The sequence below is a fragment of the Labrus bergylta genome, chromosome 4 (genome assembly GCF_963930695.1).
Source record: "Labrus bergylta chromosome 4, fLabBer1.1, whole genome shotgun sequence".
NCBI lineage: Eukaryota > Metazoa > Chordata > Actinopteri > Labriformes > Labridae > Labrus > Labrus bergylta.
This window is the reverse complement of record NC_089198.1, coordinates 3,684,349-3,705,448: the sequence shown is the minus strand read 5'-3', so window position 1 is coordinate 3,705,448 and position 21,100 is coordinate 3,684,349. Positions and strand designations below refer to the sequence as shown.

Genomic DNA, 21,100 nt, shown 5'->3' with positions numbered 1-21,100 from the left:
GTTTAAAGGCGACCCCCCCACATGGCCGTTTTGGGCGCCCCTCGGTTTGTCAGATATGAGAGCAGTTATCAGGTCAACAGGTGTTGCAGCGATGGAAGCGGGCAAGAGAAGTGGTTCAGATAGAAGTGATTGTAGTGACCTGAGTGAGCATCCACTCTAGAGAGGGGGGGGGGGAGGGGGGGGACAGCTCTCTACAATGTTTAGAATTTAGACTGCAGTACCCTTTTTAAACACTAGGTGTCAGAGTTACATACTGCTCCTTTAAGGCTTGCAGTGTGAACTCAGCATTAGAGGCAGGAGAAAGCGTTAAAGTGCTGATTTTGTCAAATAAATATGAAGATATAAAAGAGCCGCGACTCTACTCCGGGTTCCTGTGGATGTCTGAGCTGCTCACTCTCTCTACAGCTGAGCCGAGCCCTTCAGAGGAAGCTCATTTCAGCCGCTTGTATCCACAATCTCATTATTTCAGTCACTATCCAATACTCGTGACCACTGGGGAGGTTTGAAATGAAGATATATCAACCTGTTAATCGAAAGCTTTGCCTTCAGGCTCAGCTCAGAGAGGGACCATACAAGTGTGTCTTCTTTTAAAAGCAGACTTGCACAAGCTTTTGGCTAAATCACAATAATTGGAGTTTATATTTAGGAAATGTTATTTCTATTTATTGCTGTTTCATTTTATGAATGTTGTCTACTTTTATTTTATTTTTAAGCACATTGAGTTCATGCTTGTCATATGAAATGTGCTATATAAATACATTTTACTTGACTTGCACATGGGGCGAGTGAACCAACCGCTAGGCCACCACCGCCCCATTAGACTTTATTACGACTCAGTTTAGACGCAGGTCACCGATTGAGCAAAGCTTTTAAAATGGGGAAACATCTTAAAGTCAAAATACAGGGGGGGAAGAACTGGGCTGGACATTTTTTGCAGTGTAGGTGAACTGACGTAATAAGCTGCTCAAGCGACATCCGAGCCGCGGGGATGATCGGTGAATAAGAGGGATGAATGCCGGTCTTTAATGATGGGGGATTGGTGGGCACTTTGGTCGTCATGGCCTTCACATTCAGACACATTCAGACACACAGCAATAACTGGCTGAGGAGGGAACAGAGCAGCTGAGGAGCTGGGAACAGCTGCCCGTTGGGAAGTCACGCTGAGTTTATTCCAATAGTTTTCCCCAGAAATTAAAATCAGTGGAAAAAAGAGGGAAGTAGTTATTGGTTGCACTAACCCTGCAGGACTTCAGTCTCACATTATCTACACCGTCAGCCCTACGTCAGTGTAATCAGTACAAACTTGTGTGTTTGTTTGGGTCTGCATCGCTCTGCAATACTCCGCCTACACATGTTAATTGGCGGTGCGATTTCTATGCTAGTTATATTGCTATATTGTTATATTCAAGTATTGCTTGTTTTTGCACAGGAAACTATGGTGACCGAATGTAAAATGTTAGATCTTGAGATGATAAATACTGAGCAGCTGTTGATTTTAGTGTTATTAATGCAAAGTGGAAAAGAGAGGAGACATTGGAGGAGATAAATGTACGGCATTGAAATCGAATTAAGGAATATTTAACTGGGTAGCGTTGTTAGCTCAGGCTATTAGTTAGCCTACGTTAAACACACAGAGGTTCATGATACAAAGGACAAATATTTATCTTGACATCATAGTTAGACTCGGTATCCTGATGTTTTACATGAGGTGCAAGCCATTAGAGGAAAATGTAGACACAATGTTTCACAGGGCTTGCACTTGGAGTATTTTCGACTTCTTCGTAGGTACTGGGCTACACGTACTTTGGAGTAGATTTGAGAGTTAAAGGTCACATATTCTGTAAAATCCACTTCTTCATGTTCCTCTAACTCTAACATGTGTCTCTAGTCCATCTACAAACCCCCCAATGATGAGAAAAGTCCATCCTCTCTGTCTTCTGCCTGCTCCACTTTTCAGAAAATGTGTGCTCAAACAGGCCGTTTGGAGATTTTCCCTTCATGACATCACAAAGGGCAGTAGCCCCTCCCCCAGGTGGGTGACACTCCCACAGCTAGGTGTTTGTTCTGCCCTCTGAGTCTGCCTTCTCACCGTAAACAATAGGACATGGAGCGAGAAAGCCTGAGTACACACAAGCCCTTCCAGAGAGGGGACGTGGTCAGACACAGCTCATTTACATATTTAAAGGTACAGACACAGAAACAGCCTGTTCTGAGCAGGGCTGAAATAGAGAGGTTTATAGACATGATCAAATACAGGATCAGAGTGGATTTAGAACAAGACACTTCACACACATGTTTTGAGGAGCTCTGAGACTTATTTACACTGAAGAAGAGGAGGAGGATATGATGGGTTGATACAAATGACGGTTGTTTAAAAACCTCCTTAACTGACCCCCTGAGGGAACTTGAATGTAAGATTGACGTGTGATTTGATTAAAGGAAGAGGCGGGACGTCAAATGCAAATCCTCAAGACTCTGGCTCCAGATGTGTTATGCTCAGCGCCCCTCTTCGAGATATTCTGGTTCACTTTAGTACAACAGGAGGGGGAGGATAGACGTCAACCATCTTTGTAGTAAATAGTTGGAAGATTTAAAGTTGATGGTAAACATCCTGTGAAAATATACCTTTACAAAAATGACCTTTACAGACTGTCCACACGTGAAAGTTTCAATTCAATACTTTATTAATAACTGGTGCAATTGAAAAGACAAAAAAATAAAAAATCAAGTAAGAATACATTTGCATATTATATCATCAAAACATAATATTCAAAGTGGTCGAATACAGAATAGAAATGGCAAGTTGTTGTTTTTTTTTTCAAACTGGAATGAGAAACATGATGCACAGCTCTGAAGGCCACTAGTGTAAAGATGTCCAAAACGTCCCTTAAATGAATCTTCAGAACATCAAAACTGTTTCGGAACCAAAAAAGCTGCTGTCAATATCCTCGCACAAAGCTGTTAGCTGTACTCCATCTCCATACATTTATAAAGAAACATTATTTTCTATTTAAAGGAGCGATGTGTACTTCCCCTGTGACAGAGGTGCAATGATAGGATGAACTGATCCCTCCTCTTTGCCGGCTTTGGAGGTCGTTAACAGAGACGTTCAAGAAGAGAAAAATGATTTTGTTTGAAAATAGTTTTTCAAATAGGATTTTAAGACCTGTGGAAACACTTGTAAACACACCTGGACGCTAGCTTTTTCAAGTTAGCTTACCAGTAAGTTGTTTAGTTCAAGATGGGCTTTGTGCCAACGATATTGTAAAAATAAAATGTCTTTATAGAAGAATTTGATCAGTTTCATTCAGATTTAACTCTGCATTGAGAGATCAGTCTAGGATGAGTTTAGCCTAGCTTAGCACAAAAATTGGAAACTAAGGGAAACTGTTAGCCTGCTTCTTCCAAAAAAAAGGAGGGAAGTAGCATCCAATAGGAATGTGCTTTTCTGTTGTGTGATTTATTTCTTTATAAATGCAACTCTCTCTACGACCAACAGTTTTGTGCAGCATCCTGACAGCCATAGCAAGAAAAGCATGACCAAATAAATAAAGAATAAATAAACAACACTTACGTCCAAAAGAACTGTACTGTTAAAGGCCAAGGCACAAATAATTTGTAGCAATTCAAATGTCCTTAAAATTACAGGTTACGTAGAATGTGTCTGTGCATTGCTTGGTATGCGGTTACAGAGTACAACCATCATTAACAGAATAATCACAGCAAGCAGTATTGCCCTCTCGTTTACACGGGTGCCGTAAAGTGCTCCTTTGTTCATACAGAATCGATGCCTAGACAAACGAGTTTACTCACAGGAGAGGTGGATAAAAAGAACGACTGACACACATCTTCAGTGTACAAACATGTAAGAGGTTGGAGATGTTGGAAATGCTTGGTTTGAGTCCAAGCTTCATAAAAGGGCCAGATTGACACACACAAAAAAAAAATCTGATGAAACCTACTGAAAGAAAAACACATTTGCATTTGAACGTGTACTCTGTGAAGAAGACTTATTCATTTGGCGTGTTTTTGACCATTGTTTGCCTCTCTGGTGTCGTTTTCACTTTCAGACGAGAACTGCCTGATGAATAAAAGTAAATGTCGTGTTGAAAGTTAAACCAGTGATCCGTTTATCAAGACTGAGTCACCACTGCAACAACTTCTGCTGATAGGAGAGCTTTGGAATCAACAACATTTATTAGTTTTGCTCCACATCAAATAGCAAGTCCTCTGAAGAGAATTAGGGCTACTGAAGGGGGGGGTTGGGTCGTCAGGGTCCTGATTTAATCTCAGAATCTTGAGAGGCCTGTCAGCGCTTTTTGTCGTCACACACGAGTTCCTTTGCGTTCCAGTTACAAGTTGGCAACCAGATGGACAAGCAACATGAACTCCTCCGGGAGTAGCTTTGTTTTTTTAGCCAATACCGGGCGATAACGATACACTACGTGATGGTTTGTGTGCCAAAGTAAGGTGACAACATGTCCACGGATAGAACTTGCTCGATACTATCGATGTGATTGATTTAATTACACAAAAAGAGAATTCAGTCGCTAGCTGTGTTGCAGCCATGTTGGATTTTACCTCACGCTACTGAAGATGCTCCGAGTTTCAAAGCGGGAATTCCGACTTCGGGGGGGTGGGGGTGTTCCTGATGACGTATGAGATTGGCAACTCAGAAATTCAGACTTCTGAGCTTAAATTGAACGCACCAAGACTAAAACTCCTCCGCCATTTTTGTTGCTAACGCTGTCCCTTTTTGATTTTGACTTTTATTTATTAATTCAGATGCCCTAATCCTCTTCCGTACGAGTCATCATGTAAGAGTACCAAAGATGTTAAGCAAGCTGCCTGATTCATACGTTGTGTCAAATAAATGGGCTCATACACCAACATTAAAATCGAAGCTCAATGTTGTTGAGTTTCATAGAACCTATGAAAATGTGATTTAGGGGCTTTTTGGAGCACTCCAACCAAATCAGGGAGTGTACGGTGTAATTCAGGTACATGAAACAAATGTTTAAAAATACTTGCTGTGACTGGACAAGAACAAATCATCAAACACAGAGAAGACACAAAATTGTCGACGACACCCATGTCGATGCAGGAAATAACTGAATTGATCTTCATAGTTTGCAGATCAAATCAAATTAGAACTGTAGAATGGCATTTTCCAATATTATAATGTTAAATCAAAAATCTCAAAACTCCAGTGCATGGATGATTAAAGCAAATTATTTCTAAAAACCCCCCCACAACATTTCAACAAGGAGGCCACAGATAACACAATGAAAAATAAAGCATGAAGCAGATTGTCAAATGAATAGTTAAAGGGTTCTTTCAAATAAACAAGACTACATTCTTTAGCTCTGATGAGCTACCGACGTTTGAAAGGGGTCAAAGTGTCAGTTTGATTTTTACAGGTCAACCTGTTGTATCTGTGGGATCTCGGTGGGGTCTCACAGCAGTCTGTGACGAACATGGACCCAGTTTTCTCTTTTTTTATTGTCAGTCAGCAAGAATTATGATTTGATCGTTTTCTTACGATTGGAAGATTCAGTCCTGCCTTTCAACACAAAAGTCGCACTAAGCGCCAGGAAATTTAGCAAGAGACGGCAACATAGGAAACCCAAGAACCAGTCCCATGAGAGGAAAAAGTTCCTTACACGGCTGTGTTTACTTCTTGATTCTGATTGGCCAGTTAGCATAGCAACAGTCTGCTATCCTTCAACAGATGGCAGTTGTTAAGAGGAACAAACCACCACTGCAGCGAGTTGAAAGTTGGACTCGGAAATTTGAAAGAATCTGGTGCCCGACTTGTCAACAACATGGCGGGAAATGGATGTTTTGTCCTCGTTGTCACTGGAATCCTTGAAACAGCTATAAGTTTGATAGTATTCCTATCATTCAGCCGAGTAATAATAATGTAGGATAATGTATTGATAGCCAGTTGTTAAAGCAGGGGAACGTCTTCATGAATCAACCTCTAAAAGGAACCCCATATGTTTGTGCTGACTGACAAATAAAAGGGAAAACTGTGAGCATAAACTTGGTTCTTGTTGACTGTTTATTGAAGAGTCTAATATCTAGTCTCCCAAACCACACAGAATGTTTTTTCTTCACCAAACCCATGTTTTTCGAAATTTTAACTGGAATCAGAATGACTGCCAGTTTCCACAGGATCCGTGTTTGCTGCGCTATGTCAACACCACCTGGCACCTGATGGCGTCCTCTCTAGTCAAGGTGCCATCAGCGCCACTCTGCTCCAAATACACCCCATAATGAACCCGCTGCCAGCACGTGCCAAGCTGAACAGAGCAGATCGACCTGAACAGGAAGTAAGACAAGACCGCTCAAGAAGCATCCGGTTAATTTCAAAATAAAACGACATAAACAGACCCCATCGCTGTTTTCCATCGCTTCATCAACATTACCCCAAAACAGGCACCAAATGAACAGGTGATCTACCTATAAGAGACGATCTTGTAGTTCTGCTGGGATCTTGTGAACCCAGGAGTCCAGCTGCTCATGACTGCACTTACACTTCTGAAACGGGAAAACATAGGACGTGCGGTGTTGGTACGCTGCGCACACAGATCCTGTGGAAACCGCCAGTTACACAAGAAGAAGTAATGCTAGCTCTCCATTTGAAATGCTGCAGCAATTGGGAATGCTTCAACAAGTCAACAGGGCTGTTCTTGAAGACTATTTTGACCCAAAATTAGAAAAAAATATGGTACAAATGTGGTGGTTTAAGTTGTGGAAGTGTTTCCTTGATTTAAAACATTGGTTGTGAAGTCATATCTAAAGAGTAGAATACTTTATTGTCAATTTTAGTGCACCATCTCTCAGTAGGAGGTTAAAATAAACAAACAACAGAGAACAACAATGAAGATTGTGCGTAAATACAACAGATGTAAAAATATGAAAACGCTGGCAGAATGTCTTAAGAGAATAAAGCTAATAAAAATGGCAACATCAAATCTTGTTAAAATTAAGTTGCAATGGTGTCTTCATTGTGTTGTTTTTGTTAGTCGATGTTTCTAAATAGTTTCAGAAATCAATGTCAGAAATCATCAGCTACATTTACTAGCATTACTTTCCCCTCAGTGTTTCTTCATTTCTTGGAAGACCATTTTTAAACAAATTACAAAATCATTGAAATGTCAGTTTATGACATGTAACAGTAATTTGCCTTTTGTACTTTCTGCTGAATGGTTATTCCCAATGATATTTTTTAAACTGATAGTTTTGGAGTTCATTTTGAAAAGAAGCCGTGTTACTGTAATCTGTGGAGTGTTTTTCGTTAAACGTAAATTGTGCAAGGCGTTTAAAACAGAAACGTCAATGTTCCACATATAAAGAAATGAAGAAGTGAAACAAAAAAATAATCCCAAATGTTTCTGTGCAGCTGTCATCATGAGGAGTTTAAGGCCTAGTCCACACGTAGGAGGGTATTTTTGAAAACGTAGCTATTTATGTGCGTTTCGGCCTTTCGCACACAAACGGCATTTTAGGTAAATGAAAACTCACCTTTTGTAAAACTCCTTTCAGGGTGAAGATGTTAAACTCTGTTTAAGGTGTTTCTGTGCAGACGGGGAAAAGAGAGTTTTGTTCTTGTAACACCACGCTGTGCGCCGGTTTCTCCTCTGTGTGACATCATCGCGCGACGCTGTCTCTTTTGTTTACATGAGATTAGTGCGATTGCAGACGTAACCAAACTAGCGCTTATGCTAACGTTGCTAACTGGACTTTTTACATACTCACACATTCATACACAGTTACTCTCCCACTATGTTGATGAGCAGAGACGCCTGATTGGACTACAGAGGTCACTGCCGCTTTATACAACAATCAACAAGCAACCGACAGCGTTGGCCGATTTTGGATGAGACCCGGTGGGACTTTGGGTAGGTTTGACAACTTTGAAAATGAAATGGTCATTGCAGAATATTGCGTTTTTGCTTTTTAATGCAGACGAAGATGTTTTTTAAACACAGTATGGGTAGACCAGATTGTTTTGGGTTTTTTTAAACAGAGGAAAACTTACATTTAAAAAAATACCCACCTACGTGTGGACTAGGCCTACATGGTGTAAATGAGCCAAAAGCTTCATAAAGCCACAAAATCTGCATTTTACAAAAGCAAGTTTGTACCGTGTCATAGTTTAAGAACAAATACAAATCAGTAAAGAAGGAAACAGAGCTCACATTCATAAATGCTGTGTAGTGTGTATGGTGACATGAAGTGGCACTGAAACACTAAATAAAGAATGACGATGTGGAGTCATTCTTGCTTCAGAGGCACAACGAATGAATGTTCACAGGGATATATTATCTTGCTATGGTTTTAATATCTATACGGAGACTATTTCTGTCTGCATTGCAATATAATTTATCAGTAGAATATATAATTTCATTGTTTTTTAATAGCAGAAGATAAGAAATACTAATCGTAATACAATAAGTTAAGTAGATTATAATTATTGATGGGTTCACCTTGTTCATGTCAGACTGCAGCTGCGTCCACACCAGGTTTCAATCTAAGATGCACACGAGTTGAACTGTTGTTTTTATACCCCTCAGGGCAAGCAGCCCCCCAAAATGCAGTTCCTTGAGTGTCCACTTGAGGCTGGCTGCAAAGGCACCAAGTCCAACACACACCCCTTATTTAGATGCCTAGTGTTACAGCAGAAATACAAATCTGTAAAAATCTGTTCTGATTTGATGAAAGGTAAGAGTTATTGATAATTAGGGGAGTGGCTGATCTGACTGACAGGCAGGCTCATTAGCTGTTAGCCAGAAGCTCCACCTGTTAGCCTGTTGTTAGGTTGACTGAAAGTTTGTTTGACACAGCACTTCCAATATGGCAACCACCTTCAAGAAGTTCGCTTGAGAACCCAAATTGTTATCAAATGTGCCTTTCGAAAGCTGCTATCCCATTGTGAGGGCTCCTGAAAGTGGGTGGGGCTTACATAAGCATCCTACTTTTCCTAACATATCCTGAGATTTCTTGCACGCCTTGCAATTCAAACGACTTGGTCGACTTTGATACAGTTAATTGTGAAGGGGCAGGTGAGACTTATTTGCAAAATAATAGGTTACGTTATAGGACATTAGTAATGAGAGCTGGTTCTGGTAAAGCTGTTGAGGTTGCTAGGCGACCGGAGCGGTGCTAGGAAACGAACAGGTAAGGGCGGGAACGAGCAACAGTATACATTTTGAATTACGAAAGGTAACTTGAGACTTTGAATCATTTATAAAATAAAAGGGGAAGTTAGTCAGTGATGTTAGCTAGTTCTGGTTCAGCTGTTGTGGTTGCTAGGCGACAGGACTGGTACTAAGACAACAAAGTCTGGGTCTTTCAATGGATGTTCCCCCGGATATCAGATATGGCGCTAGCTTCTAGCTAAATTTGTTTGGTTTTAAATGGGGGCAAAAAACAGCGATAAGTTGTCATGGTGACAGAAATGAAAAGAACATTGGTGTAACATGTAACCCAACAAACAAGTTACTGTGAAGCCTGGTGTGGAAGCCCACCTCCTAAAACCTGCCTTACTCCCTCTCTGAAGGTGTGTTGACATGCTATAAGTGTTTAAAAACTCGTGTGTAGATACAGTTTGTTGTCAAATAGTACATTCAGTATCTGTGTTGTCCTAAATCTAAAGTAGTAAATGCTCTTTAGGCCTTTTAGTGATCTTCCGTAAAGCTCCTTTTGATGCGATAAATAGTTCTCGTTGAAAATACGTTTGAATGTCTACCTTGAATTCCATTATGGGTATTTCTTCATGTCCATCGGCCTCTCCAGTGTGTGCTGTTGTTGCTTACAGTGTGTGTTTGTCATCATACTTGAACATTCAAGTTGCAGTGCAATTGTAACCTGTACAGTAGTTTGGATTTTGTGAGAAGTAAATCAAATTGAAAAGGCAGAGCTGATGATACATTTTAAAGGGTATTACGATTGAAGGATCCTGTTAACAGATAGTCGATGAAAGGGCTTAATTTAAGTAAACTTTACGCCCCTATTGGTGCAGGCTCTTGTGCTACGTTAAAAACACATTTTGTCAATGAGTCAATGTTTCTGGAAAACTTCAGAGTGCTATCTTAATATTGCATTGAAGGCAACAGTCTGAGGCTACAGTCACACTAACATGTTTTCATTTCGTAGCATTCATTTTTTTTGCAAGATTAACACAAAGCTACCACAGTACCCTAGAGCAGTGGTTCCCTACGACCCCCAACATAAGGTGCTAGAGACTGGGGCCTAAACACTGTAGTAATATTTTAGTAATTTATTGTAGAAAAACACGAGAAGCAGAACAAATAATCTCTTATATTTTCACAATAATGGGCAAAATATGCTTTTTAGGATTGAATCTCATGACCCCCCTCTCAGTGTCTCGCAACCCCCCAGGGGGTACCAACCCTCACTTTGGGAACCACTGCCCTAGGGTATTCGGGCCCCTTAAAAACATAGTTTGTTTGATGCTGCCTACACGGTTTATCCTTTCAAATGTCCAGGTTTGCGTCCGGAGGCAGACAACCACATTTATTTAGTTATTATCAGATTTTCTGTCATGCCTACATTATCCTGTGACTCGAGTTTTTGGAAAACGTAAGAATATTTCTTAGTAACTATTTTAAAATGAAAATATAGTTGTGTGGATGTAGTCTCAGACGAGTGATTTACTGGGTAAATGTTCTTTGAAATGAATTCTTGTCGATTCATCAGAGCTATGATAGTGTGGCCTGGTGTTGGCATTCCTGCCTTCAAATCTGAGTGACATACTCCCTAACTTTATTTAAATTTCAGATCACTGAAAGAAGTATAAAATTTAAACTTTCGTATTCTGCAGGTAAAGAAATAGTTTGGATGGCTCCTTTTATTTTAAAATATATCTCTGGTAAACTCAATTTCAGTGCAAATAGTGCAAAATCTTACTTGAGAATGTTGCTTATAATGTTGTGAAGCATCTTTAAAAATGATTTCTTTAGAGACTTAAAGAGGGGGCCAAATTCTGGACGTTATTGTGAGAAAACATCAGATCTCTGAAAACGATTTGTAAGAATAGGTAGACTTTTAGAAGCTTAATGTGAAGGCAATATAAGACTACATGTTTACGCCTCATTTCCACTTACGTATGGGACTAGTATCTAGACAGATGGATGATGCCTCCTGGTGTCCAAAAAGAGGAAGTGCATTTCTTTACAGATGGTAGAAACACGAAACTACCTGAAGCTGTGGACAAGAGGCTAATATTCCTGTTTTGCGCCATCCAACCATGCTTTTCGAGAATATTGAACTGAGCAGAATAATATATTAACAAAATAACATTACTCAGGTTCACATTGTGTTAAAACTAGATTAACAATTTATTGTTAATCATACAAACTTATGGACATTTACCATTGCCAACTGAATCTAAGGAAATAGCCTTTTAGCTAGTTAGTGCCATACGGTCTCTGAAATCTGGCTCAAAAGTTGAAAAAAATTAACGTACTTCCGGGACCAAATATTACGAAGGGGATCGGATATCCCGAAGAGTCCCATTGGAATGCATGGACTCCCGGTTGATTCACATCTGTATACTGTACATACGTAAGTGGTAACAAGGCGCTAACCTTTAAAGTAGAAGTTAAAAATGTTGTTTTAAGATGTTTCTCTTGTCATTGGCTTTTGTTTCTAAGAACCTCTTGACATTGGATAGTAGTTTTTCTCTTCATTGATCGCTGCAGTAATGGTGGTCAACAAGGTAAACCAGTGGTCCATATTAAAATGCTGATTTTTTGGGGTTGTTTGATTCTAATAAAGTATGTGAACAAAATAGTTATACTGTTAGGTGGTTTTGTAGGAATTCAGCTTTAATGCTTTGATTATGAGTCCTTGTATCGTCTGATAGTATTTAAGCGGTGAAATCAGTACAGGTGGTTTATATCCCTGAATTCATGTGCCAACAAAGCAGCAGAGATTTAGTGTTTCTGTAAAATCTGTGATTTTTCTTTTTTTTGACTGTAGAATTTGCAGCACAGAGTGGTGACATACAACTCAAAGCACAGTGGTGTGAAAACAAAGTGAAGAGATCAAAAGTCCTGGCTTCTTGGCAGAACTGATCCTCAAAGGATTCACAGCAAACTATGTCAGGAAAGCAGAAATGGTGAAACACGACTGCCACCAACTAAACCAGTGTTTTGTTACCCAACTTCCAATTTTCTCTCTCACAATCACAATCTCGCACGCACACACAGAAACACACTCACCATGTGACAAACAAAACAACGAGACAGGAGACTTTTGGTTTCCAGTATCACCCTCCAAACCTCGCTCTAGAATGGTGCATTATCATGCAAACCATGCAAAAAACAATGACAATGTATTCATATAAAAAAATAAGTGTTACAAAATGGCATAGCAAGTATATGTATCCATTCAATCGCTTTTTCTGTTTCCTGATATCCTGAACTTTGCAGTGTCTACACTAGAAGTCGCATGCGTTACATGCAGTGCGGTTGGCTTTGCAGCAATAAAGCTTTTGGGTGTATATAGTATGTATAATAATGTTCCTTTTACGTTTTGCTAAATTTTTGCGAAGAGTGCGCTGTACAGAGTTTTACTTTACAAACTGTCTGTTTCTGGGCAGTCACAATGCCATGGCTCTCTGTCTGAACAGCGGTCGGTTGATGAGATCAGCGGTTGCCTCTGAAGCTCAGTGACCTCTTCACAACCTTGCAGCATCATGGTGGACTACAGCAGACCCACCTTTCCTCCTTGTGGTTTGGTCCAGAGGTGTGGTTTTGACCCAAGCTGATTTGGGTTTAGAGGCATGGGTTGAACATAAGGTCATATCGAAGAGTTGTGGATTTCTATGCGGTCACCCAATCACCTCTCACGGCGGCGTGGTCCACACAGCGTCACCAAATCCCTCCCCTGTGGAGGAAAGAGGCAGGGGCCCTCCACTGGGCGTAAATGGGTCTGTGTCCGTGTCTGTCTCCCCTTCCGCTAGGTAGCTCGGTCTGGGTCTTGTCCAGCTGGTGTCACCAGTACCTGGCCTAGCCCCCATTGACAAGTCTTCCCCTTCCTCCCCCTCCCGTTCCCCAGAGATACTGAACCCGCTTGGCGAGCGCTCCAGTTCCTCGTGGTTCACCGATAGCATGGAGAGTGGCGAGTCAGCCCCCCGCCCCCCTGTGGTCCTGCCTGGCCCCACTGACAAGTCATGCAGGGAACTGATGGGCAGCACTGTGGGACGCTCGGTGTAGGTGGGAATGGCAGCTGGAGGGTGGCGTTGGTGGAGGTGTGACGTTGGCGGTTGATGGTCTGAAGGATCATTGCTTCCACCAGCAAATCCTGTTCCATCCGCACTGCCTCTTCCTCTGCCGTGATATGGATTCAGCTTGCTGACAGGCATCTGGTACGACATGTGCGGGAATGCCTCAGAGTAGTTCAAGAAAACCCGACGGATCTCACCGTTCCCCGTAGGGTCACAGGTCTCCAGGGTCATTCGAGCTGCGCCATTAGAGTCCACCTGTAGGTGCTCAGTGTGCTGGATGTGCATATCCACCAGGAAGTCCAACTTCTTCTCCATGTCCTCCACCTAAGACAGATTCAAGTTACACCACAGAAACATCTGACGAGATCATCTTTAGAACTATCAAAACATCCAGACTTTGCTTACAATCAGCAGAAGGGGGGAATTATTCACAAAAATGGACCCTGATGATTATCTTGTACTGTGTACCCTGCTTAAGGAAACATATGTGTCATGTGACTAGTCTCAAACGTAAGTTTCAAGTCATCACCAGATTAGAAATAAATAGATGGTAATGTTGATTACTTAGGGTGTTGCTACCTTGTGATGGAAAAGTCGACCATGAAAGAGGTAAGCAATCCTTGTACAACCTCTTCTTCAAATATGGTCAATAAAAAAGTCAAACCTATTCCATCATGGTGGCTGTTTTGGAAACCACTAACTACATACTACTATCATACTAATACTACGTTGGACAGTAGTATGTAGTATGACTGCCAGTCGGTGGTTATTTTGCAGTATGCCAAGCTGCTTTCCTTGGACTGTGAGTGGAGGCTACAGTGCAGCCTCCACTCACAGTCTGAAAATAGCTGACAAGTGATTCATTTTGATTTTCATGATGTAGAGAATCAAGAAAGATAATTGGTGGTGTCGTTGTGTGGTTTGGTCTGATAGCGATTGACGTTGCTGTCCCGTCATTTCGATCTCTGACTTGACGCTTTGCATTGTGGGAAAGAGTAGGTGTGGGAGACTGGTCTGATGCAGACTGAAGATTTTTCTCTGAATTAGTACCACATCCTGGTGTTTTTGTCATACTGTGAATTTGTTGGCATATTGCATTCTGAATTATGGCAGAATCAGTTCATTTGACTAGTATCGTAGGCAGTTTTGAAAACAGCATGTTTATGAATGTAGCAACAAAATATGGCACCGAAAGTTTCTTGGTTTCTCAGAAGGGCGTCCTTTAAGGGCTATGCACAAACATTTCAGATATATGGTTCTTGTACAATGGTCCATCTTAAATGTTGTACACTCCATTACCAATTCAACCATCTCAGGAAGAGATTTGAAATCTTGATGCTCACCTGTCTTTCCACTCTGACAAATCTACCCATCATGCTTTGGTCTTCCGCATCTGGCATGGAGGCTGCTTTGGCTAGGTAGGTCTCATGCCTGGAACACAGGGACACTGAGTAGATGTGGACTGCACACACATTTGTTTACAGACAAGGAACAAGGTGACTTGCTAGCACAAACTAACTGCTTTACTAAATGTTCAACATAACAAGAAATCATAACAGGACAAAATTCACAGTAATATGTGACAAGCTGCTGAATCACTACAGGGTTACAGTACCTGGGCGACTGACTGGATGGGTAGGTAAACGGCGGTTTCGGATTTTTCTTCTGTTTGGGGGTGAGTGGGGCTCCAGGGGCGAGTATCATGTCGATCCTTACAAAATGGGAAATAGAAACAGGAAAAGATGAAGGAAGAGGAGATATTTGCTCTTCTCGAACAAACTCCATCGCCTGCAGTGTGTAGTTACTGACCTTGTCTGGAGGTATTTTATTCTACAGAGCATGTCCAGGTGTCCAGCAGAGTACTGCTCTATCACATCTTTGACATCATAAGGCCTCAGAGTCTCCTTAAAACGCTTCTTGTTTAAGAGGAATTGCATGATCCTGTGAGACAAAGAGTTTCAAATGTCAATATTCTGCACTCTGAAGTGACAGAATAAACCTCAAACAATGTTGGTCCTCTGTTCTATCTGTCAGCCAGTCATCAATGTAGGAGTTCGCCCTGAAGGTGTTTATGCTGGGGGATCAATGACAAAGCACCATGTCTCGTTCTGATCGACCCATGCTTCAGCCTGACATCTCCCTGTTCTTTGAAAGTCATTCCCGACCTGAATTCAACACTGCCACCCACGGAGCCCCTTCTTTTGTCAGTCAGATCTCCCACTTTGAGTTGATTTGAACCCGACCCTTTGGAGAGCCCGCGGCTGCTGCACAAGCTTCAGTGTTTGGCAGAGAGTCTTGGGTCCTGAAACTGAAACCCTTTAGGTTTGAGCATCCCATTGAGTGACCCATTCAGCCCTGAAATAATGGTGTGGAAGGAAGCAGCACTTTCACAGGGTTAATCACTCATCTCACAGGCCCTCATGCTAGATTAAATTCCTGCATTATGTCAACTGTGTGGCCTATAGATTTACCAGCACACTGAAAGCATGAGTAAACTCTGCCTACACGCTCTGGTTTCAGCTGCCTACCCTTGTACTCCGCTGCAGAGACTGAAGTTGTTTTCACTCATCAGGTTTAATGCTTTTCCTTACACACAAAAAAAATCTGCAGAGCTGATTTTTGAGAACTTTTAAACTTGTAATGTTTGTATCTTTGTTTTCTATCAGTCTTCTTTTCCCCCCACCTTTGCTGAACTATTTCCATTTTCTCAGCCCATTACTCTGCTGATATAAAACCATCATCAATCAGCGACTTGTCATGCTTAAACGAGATTAGATAAGATATACTTTTATTGTACCCAAAGGGAATTTGGTCTTGGACATGAACATTTCCCGGATATGAACACTGCTCTTGGAAATCCTTCAGGAAATTACGAGTGTCCATTTCTTCTATGAAATGGACAGCAGAAGCTGGAATAGAATCCTTTGGGACGAACAGGCCTGAGGATTCCCTCATACAGTGGAATGGAGGTAAATGCCTCAGATTTTGGTTCAAAGTGTGCTAAAAGCTGTACAGCAATGATCCAGAGATAAAAGTTCTTGTCAAGCAGTCTTGGAACTAATAGGCAACTTTTGAGGGCTTCAATTGGAGACAGGTATTATATAGATTTGTGGTAAAGGATATCCAAGCTAAAATCCGTGCCCCGGCAAATGTTTACAATCCGACAAGCAACGTATACATTTTTATTTGATTCATTTATGTAACAGGCACATATATGATTGCTTCATATATAAAATGCAAAGTAGATGCCGTGCAGGTTATTGCTAAATTCAGACATAATACTCTATAGATGAGCCAATGAGTTCAGCACAGTGGATGCTTTCCAACCTTCTTTTCTCCTACATGTCCTTTGTACAACCAATGCCCATTATAACGCTACCAGTTAGGACCAGTATAGCATTCATAACACAGTCCTTGCTGGTCTTATGGTTAGTTGGTATCCAACAGAACAACAACCAATTTTTAACATAATCATCTGAACACACACAGACACACACACACACACACACACACACAAGACGATTTGGCCAGAATGTGCGACCACACACCGGCTGTAGTAACCGTTCCACAAACACAGGATTTACAGAATTTTACAGGATTTAACAGAAACTTGTAAAACTAATTTGGAGGACGGTCACAGTCGTCAGCTTTCTGTGTGGTATGTCTTGCATGAGACATTATAAAGGCACTTGTGAGAAATTAGCCAATAATATCACAGTAAAGTATTTCAAAACTCACAAGAATAGTTGGCCAAAACTGAAATGTACATCTGTTGTTCCTGACCTGACTGCCCTGATGACCAGTTTCAGCGTGGGGATCATCTCCTCCATGAGGATGTCTGGTGGGAATCCCCGCTCCTCTAAGGCAGGTTCTGCCAGGGCTCCAGAATCTGAGTAAGAAAAAAAAGTTACCAATGGACTGATAAGACAGCTCCAGACACCAGGTTTTAATCTTAATCTTAAAGGCCAAAAACTCTCATTTGCGTACCTTCGGAGCTCTGGCGGAGTGTGTGGGCCTTCATGCGAAAGGCAGTGCGGAAGCGTTCCCGATTGCTGAAACCAGCTGGTTTGGGCTCCTTCGACGGACTTTCCTCGATGGCGTCGGCATTGCCTGTGAGCTTCTTCACCGTCCCCACTGATGTCCGTGCATTGGGAAGGCGTACACGTTCTAGTAAACTCATTTTTTGGCTGAAATTAAAGAAAAGAGAGAGGTACGACGTATGAATAAAGAGGTCATGAAATATGAGAATCATGCAAAGTCGTGAACCAGAAAGAAGAAATGACAGAGGGCTTTTATAAAACACAAAAGTTATTAACTATTTAGTCCCAATTGTAATTTTCACAACTTGCAATGTCTCCTGTTGACAATATTTAAAAGGAGAAATCAGTAAGATGTATAGTGAGTGAAATGATAAAGTGAGCTTACTATATGATCAGACATTAAGGAAACATGTTATGTTGAAGTGCTGGCTTCTCTGACAACAATGCAGCAGCCAGTATGTTCTCCTTCTAACTTTAGATTCTGGTCCTGAATTTTCTGGATTTGTTTGGACCAGAGAAGGTAGGCTGTTTAAAGGCGTGCCCCCAAAAGGCCGTTTTGGACGTCCCTCGGTTTGCCAGATATGAGAGCAGTTATCAAGTCAAACCAGCAGGTGTTGCAGCGATGGAAGCGGTCAAGAGAAGTGGTTCAGATAGAAGTGATTGTACCCGACCTAAAAAGCCTCTGCATGTTTCTAATAAGCTCCACGAGCAGAAACGTGCTCAAACTAGGATCAATATTGGAGATGCTTTTGAAAAATGGAGAGAGGTTAGAACACAGAAAGGTTTACAGACCCATGCAGAGCTGGATAAACACTGAAGCTTCAAAGTCCACAACATGGCAACCTTCACTACATATCTAAATGATTGCTCCTTTAAGTGTCACTTTTAAAAAAAAAGTTTACATAAGAATGTATCTATTTGATCTCCAACATTCACTGAGGCTGTTTGAGTTGTTGTAGTGGCATTTTTGGTATTCTGAGGTCAAATCAAAGAATTCACTTTCTGGTCTCTTCTACAACTTTTTTTGACTCTGACTGACTTTCATGGTCAGCTGCCTCCACATAACAATCTTGCCCTCATGGCACAAGAGCTGCGAGGAGATTGGTCTCCTTTTATTGTCCAATGGCTGACAATATTTGGCAGCACAAAGACTTGAGGGTAAAATAAGACTCCTGTGTGCCTTGGAAGAGGCAGAGAGGCGGGGTAACCGGAGCCGAAAAAACAGCCCAAAAAGGGCCTCTGAAACGTGGAGCGTTCTCAGCGACTTTGCTCCCACAGCCGACACACAATATGAGCCTCTATGTGGCGTCAGGGCCGAATGGGGACGGCAGATTACGGCGCTGAGAGGCTGCAGAATGGGACACTCTAAAGGAAGAGAGAATCTCTTTCTGACTGCTTTTCCAACGAATAAAGAGCAGAAAATTACAGGAGATTATCGGCTGGATCTTTGTAAACCAGGCAACACAACAGGAAGAAATAAAGCTCCTGATGTCCCTCAGGTCGGACTTCACAAGAGACACAAACTGGTTTACTGTCCATGCACAAACCTGCAGAGGAACATTAGCGGATAACTCAGATTTGAGTAGTTATATTTTGGTTTCTGGCTTTTATGTTTAGATTATAGAAACCAACTCTCTCGGAAAAACAAATCCAAGCTTCTCCAGGTTTTTTCAATCCATTCTCTCCTTTTTATATCCTTAACCCTAACATTGACCTTATCTGAACATTAGAGGAGAAATGTGTGACTTTTTGCTCCAGTAGATGTCGCCCTTGAGCTCCAGCATGAAACCAAAACAAACTGCTGTTTAGCCACGCCTCCTCCATACTGAAGCCTCCGCTCTCCTCTAGAGACACACCTCCACTCGGGTTCACTCGAATGAGTTTAGCGCAAGCGGCGTACAAACTGGTCCTTGGCTCGAGCTGCAATCACCTGTGTCCTGCATTGCTGTGTTAGCATGCTAATGTTAGCGCTCTGTAGTTAGCTCGTAGCTTCACATTGTTGTGTTAGCATGCTAATGTTAGCGCTCTTTAGTTAGCTCGTAGCTTCACATTTCATGTAAACTGACACAGAATGAGCGTGATCTAAAAACTCTTACTAACATCCAAATAATCAGTGAGTATGTTCTTCTTCTTCTCTCTAGTTCTTGACTAAAACAGCTTTTATACACAAGGGGAGGAGCCGGCCGTCCCGTCCATGTAAACACGGCTCTGACAACAACACAGCCAGCGGGACTCGAGCTTCTCCCTCACTGTAGACAGTCAGGACTCAGAGACACATTTACACAGGATAGAGTTGATTTCTGATATATGAATGTCTAGACACTTTGGTAAAGGTGGGCAAATACAAGGACAATGTGACTCTATGTAAGAACAATACGACTTCCAAACACCCAAAACTGACTCCTCAACGGGCTGTGTTGAATAAATACATAATGTTTCTGTATGACTCCAGATAAAAGGTCTAATATGATATGATGACACACTCTCTCACACACACACACACACACACACACACACACACACACACACACACACACAGGGAGTGGCTGAATTGTCGGACATGGCAGTCTGTTGTAGCTTCTGGCCGTCGTCCACTTCTTCGCTCAGAGCAACAAGATAATGTCACACTGCTAATTTCCCAGCCGCTGATCCTAGAGAGAAGTGAAAACACTCTCTCTCTCCCTCTCTCTCTCTCTGCATCATTCAGAGCATTTGTTCCTTTTCTCTGTCCCTTTCATTTTCATTCCCAACATATCCTTTTCTGAAATTTCTCTCCCTCCATTATTCTCGATTTTCTCTGGGGGAAACCTTCACATAGAGCAGTGGTTCCCAAACTTTTCTGCCGTGCCCCCCATTCAGCAGATGAAGACATTTTCCAGCCCCCAGCCCCCAAAGCCCTCACCATACACATCAAGATATACCACTAAACCAAGGTAGTGACCCCACTTCACTGGGGACCTCGGTAATCCAATCAATAAACAGCTTATTGCTAAAAGTATTATTTTTATCAATGATGTGATAGTTTGTTCTACTGTGTTGCAAGTACACAAAGGTGAGCGTGTATGAACAAAACTGTTAATTAAAGCTGGGCAATAAAGGGTAAATATTAATGGATGAAGCCCGAGTGACGTCCCCCGTCTGTCCCTGCAGGGGGCGCTGGAGTCCCATCGATGGCGGTCTCCATGCTGGAAATGCTGTCTCAGTCTAACTTTCAGTCAACCTAACGACAGGCTGAGAGCTGGAGCTGAGGCGGGTTTTAAACCTCCTGACAAACCGTAACACCGCGCCCACCTGTCAATCATTTCAGCTACACGCCTTATTGTGAATAACTCTTATCCTTCATCAAATCAAAACTGATGAGTCATCAAAACATTCACCCCCCGTACAGAGTGTGTCCATCCAGACATGAGCTAATCACACCTATTTGGTTTTTTGAACCAGGCTGTAAACATGTTCATCTCTGCTGTAAAAACAAGCTTTTTAGAAAGGGTGTGTATGTGACTTCCTGTGCTTCTGCAGCCAGCCTCTAGTGGACACTCGAGAAACTGCAGGATGTTGCATCGACTTCATTTTTCAACACCAGAGATTGTAGGGGTCCACTCTTCCCCACCTCTTTGTAAGATAACTTTTTTCCAGCTATCAATAACATTTTCTACATTTCCTTAGATTGTACAATTCCTTCAGAAACATTAAATGCACACAGATAAAGGACCATGACACTAAACTGAATATGGACTTGCGCTTGTACAGTATAGAGCTTTTCTAGTCAAAGTGCTTTAACCCCTCAAAACTCCAGAGC

At 41.7% G+C, this 21,100-nt stretch overlaps 1 protein-coding gene across 1 annotated transcript in view; it reads right to left on the bottom strand.

Moving 5' to 3' along the window:
- Positions 1-2,666: 2,666 nt before the first annotated feature.
- The window catches only part of kcnq3 (potassium voltage-gated channel, KQT-like subfamily, member 3), an 87,257-nt gene continuing 68,823 nt past the window's right edge, over positions 2,667-21,100 (bottom strand). The window contains exons 11-16 of the mRNA XM_065953528.1: positions 17,249-17,448; positions 17,045-17,150; positions 15,071-15,202; positions 14,877-14,972; positions 14,605-14,692; positions 2,667-13,585 (exon numbers count right to left, since the gene is read on the bottom strand). Coding sequence (XP_065809600.1) covers positions 12,881-13,585; positions 14,605-14,692; positions 14,877-14,972; positions 15,071-15,202; positions 17,045-17,150; positions 17,249-17,448 — 1,327 coding nt within the window. The 3' untranslated portion in view covers positions 2,667-12,880. The remainder of the gene's footprint in view (positions 13,586-14,604; positions 14,693-14,876; positions 14,973-15,070; positions 15,203-17,044; positions 17,151-17,248; positions 17,449-21,100) is intronic.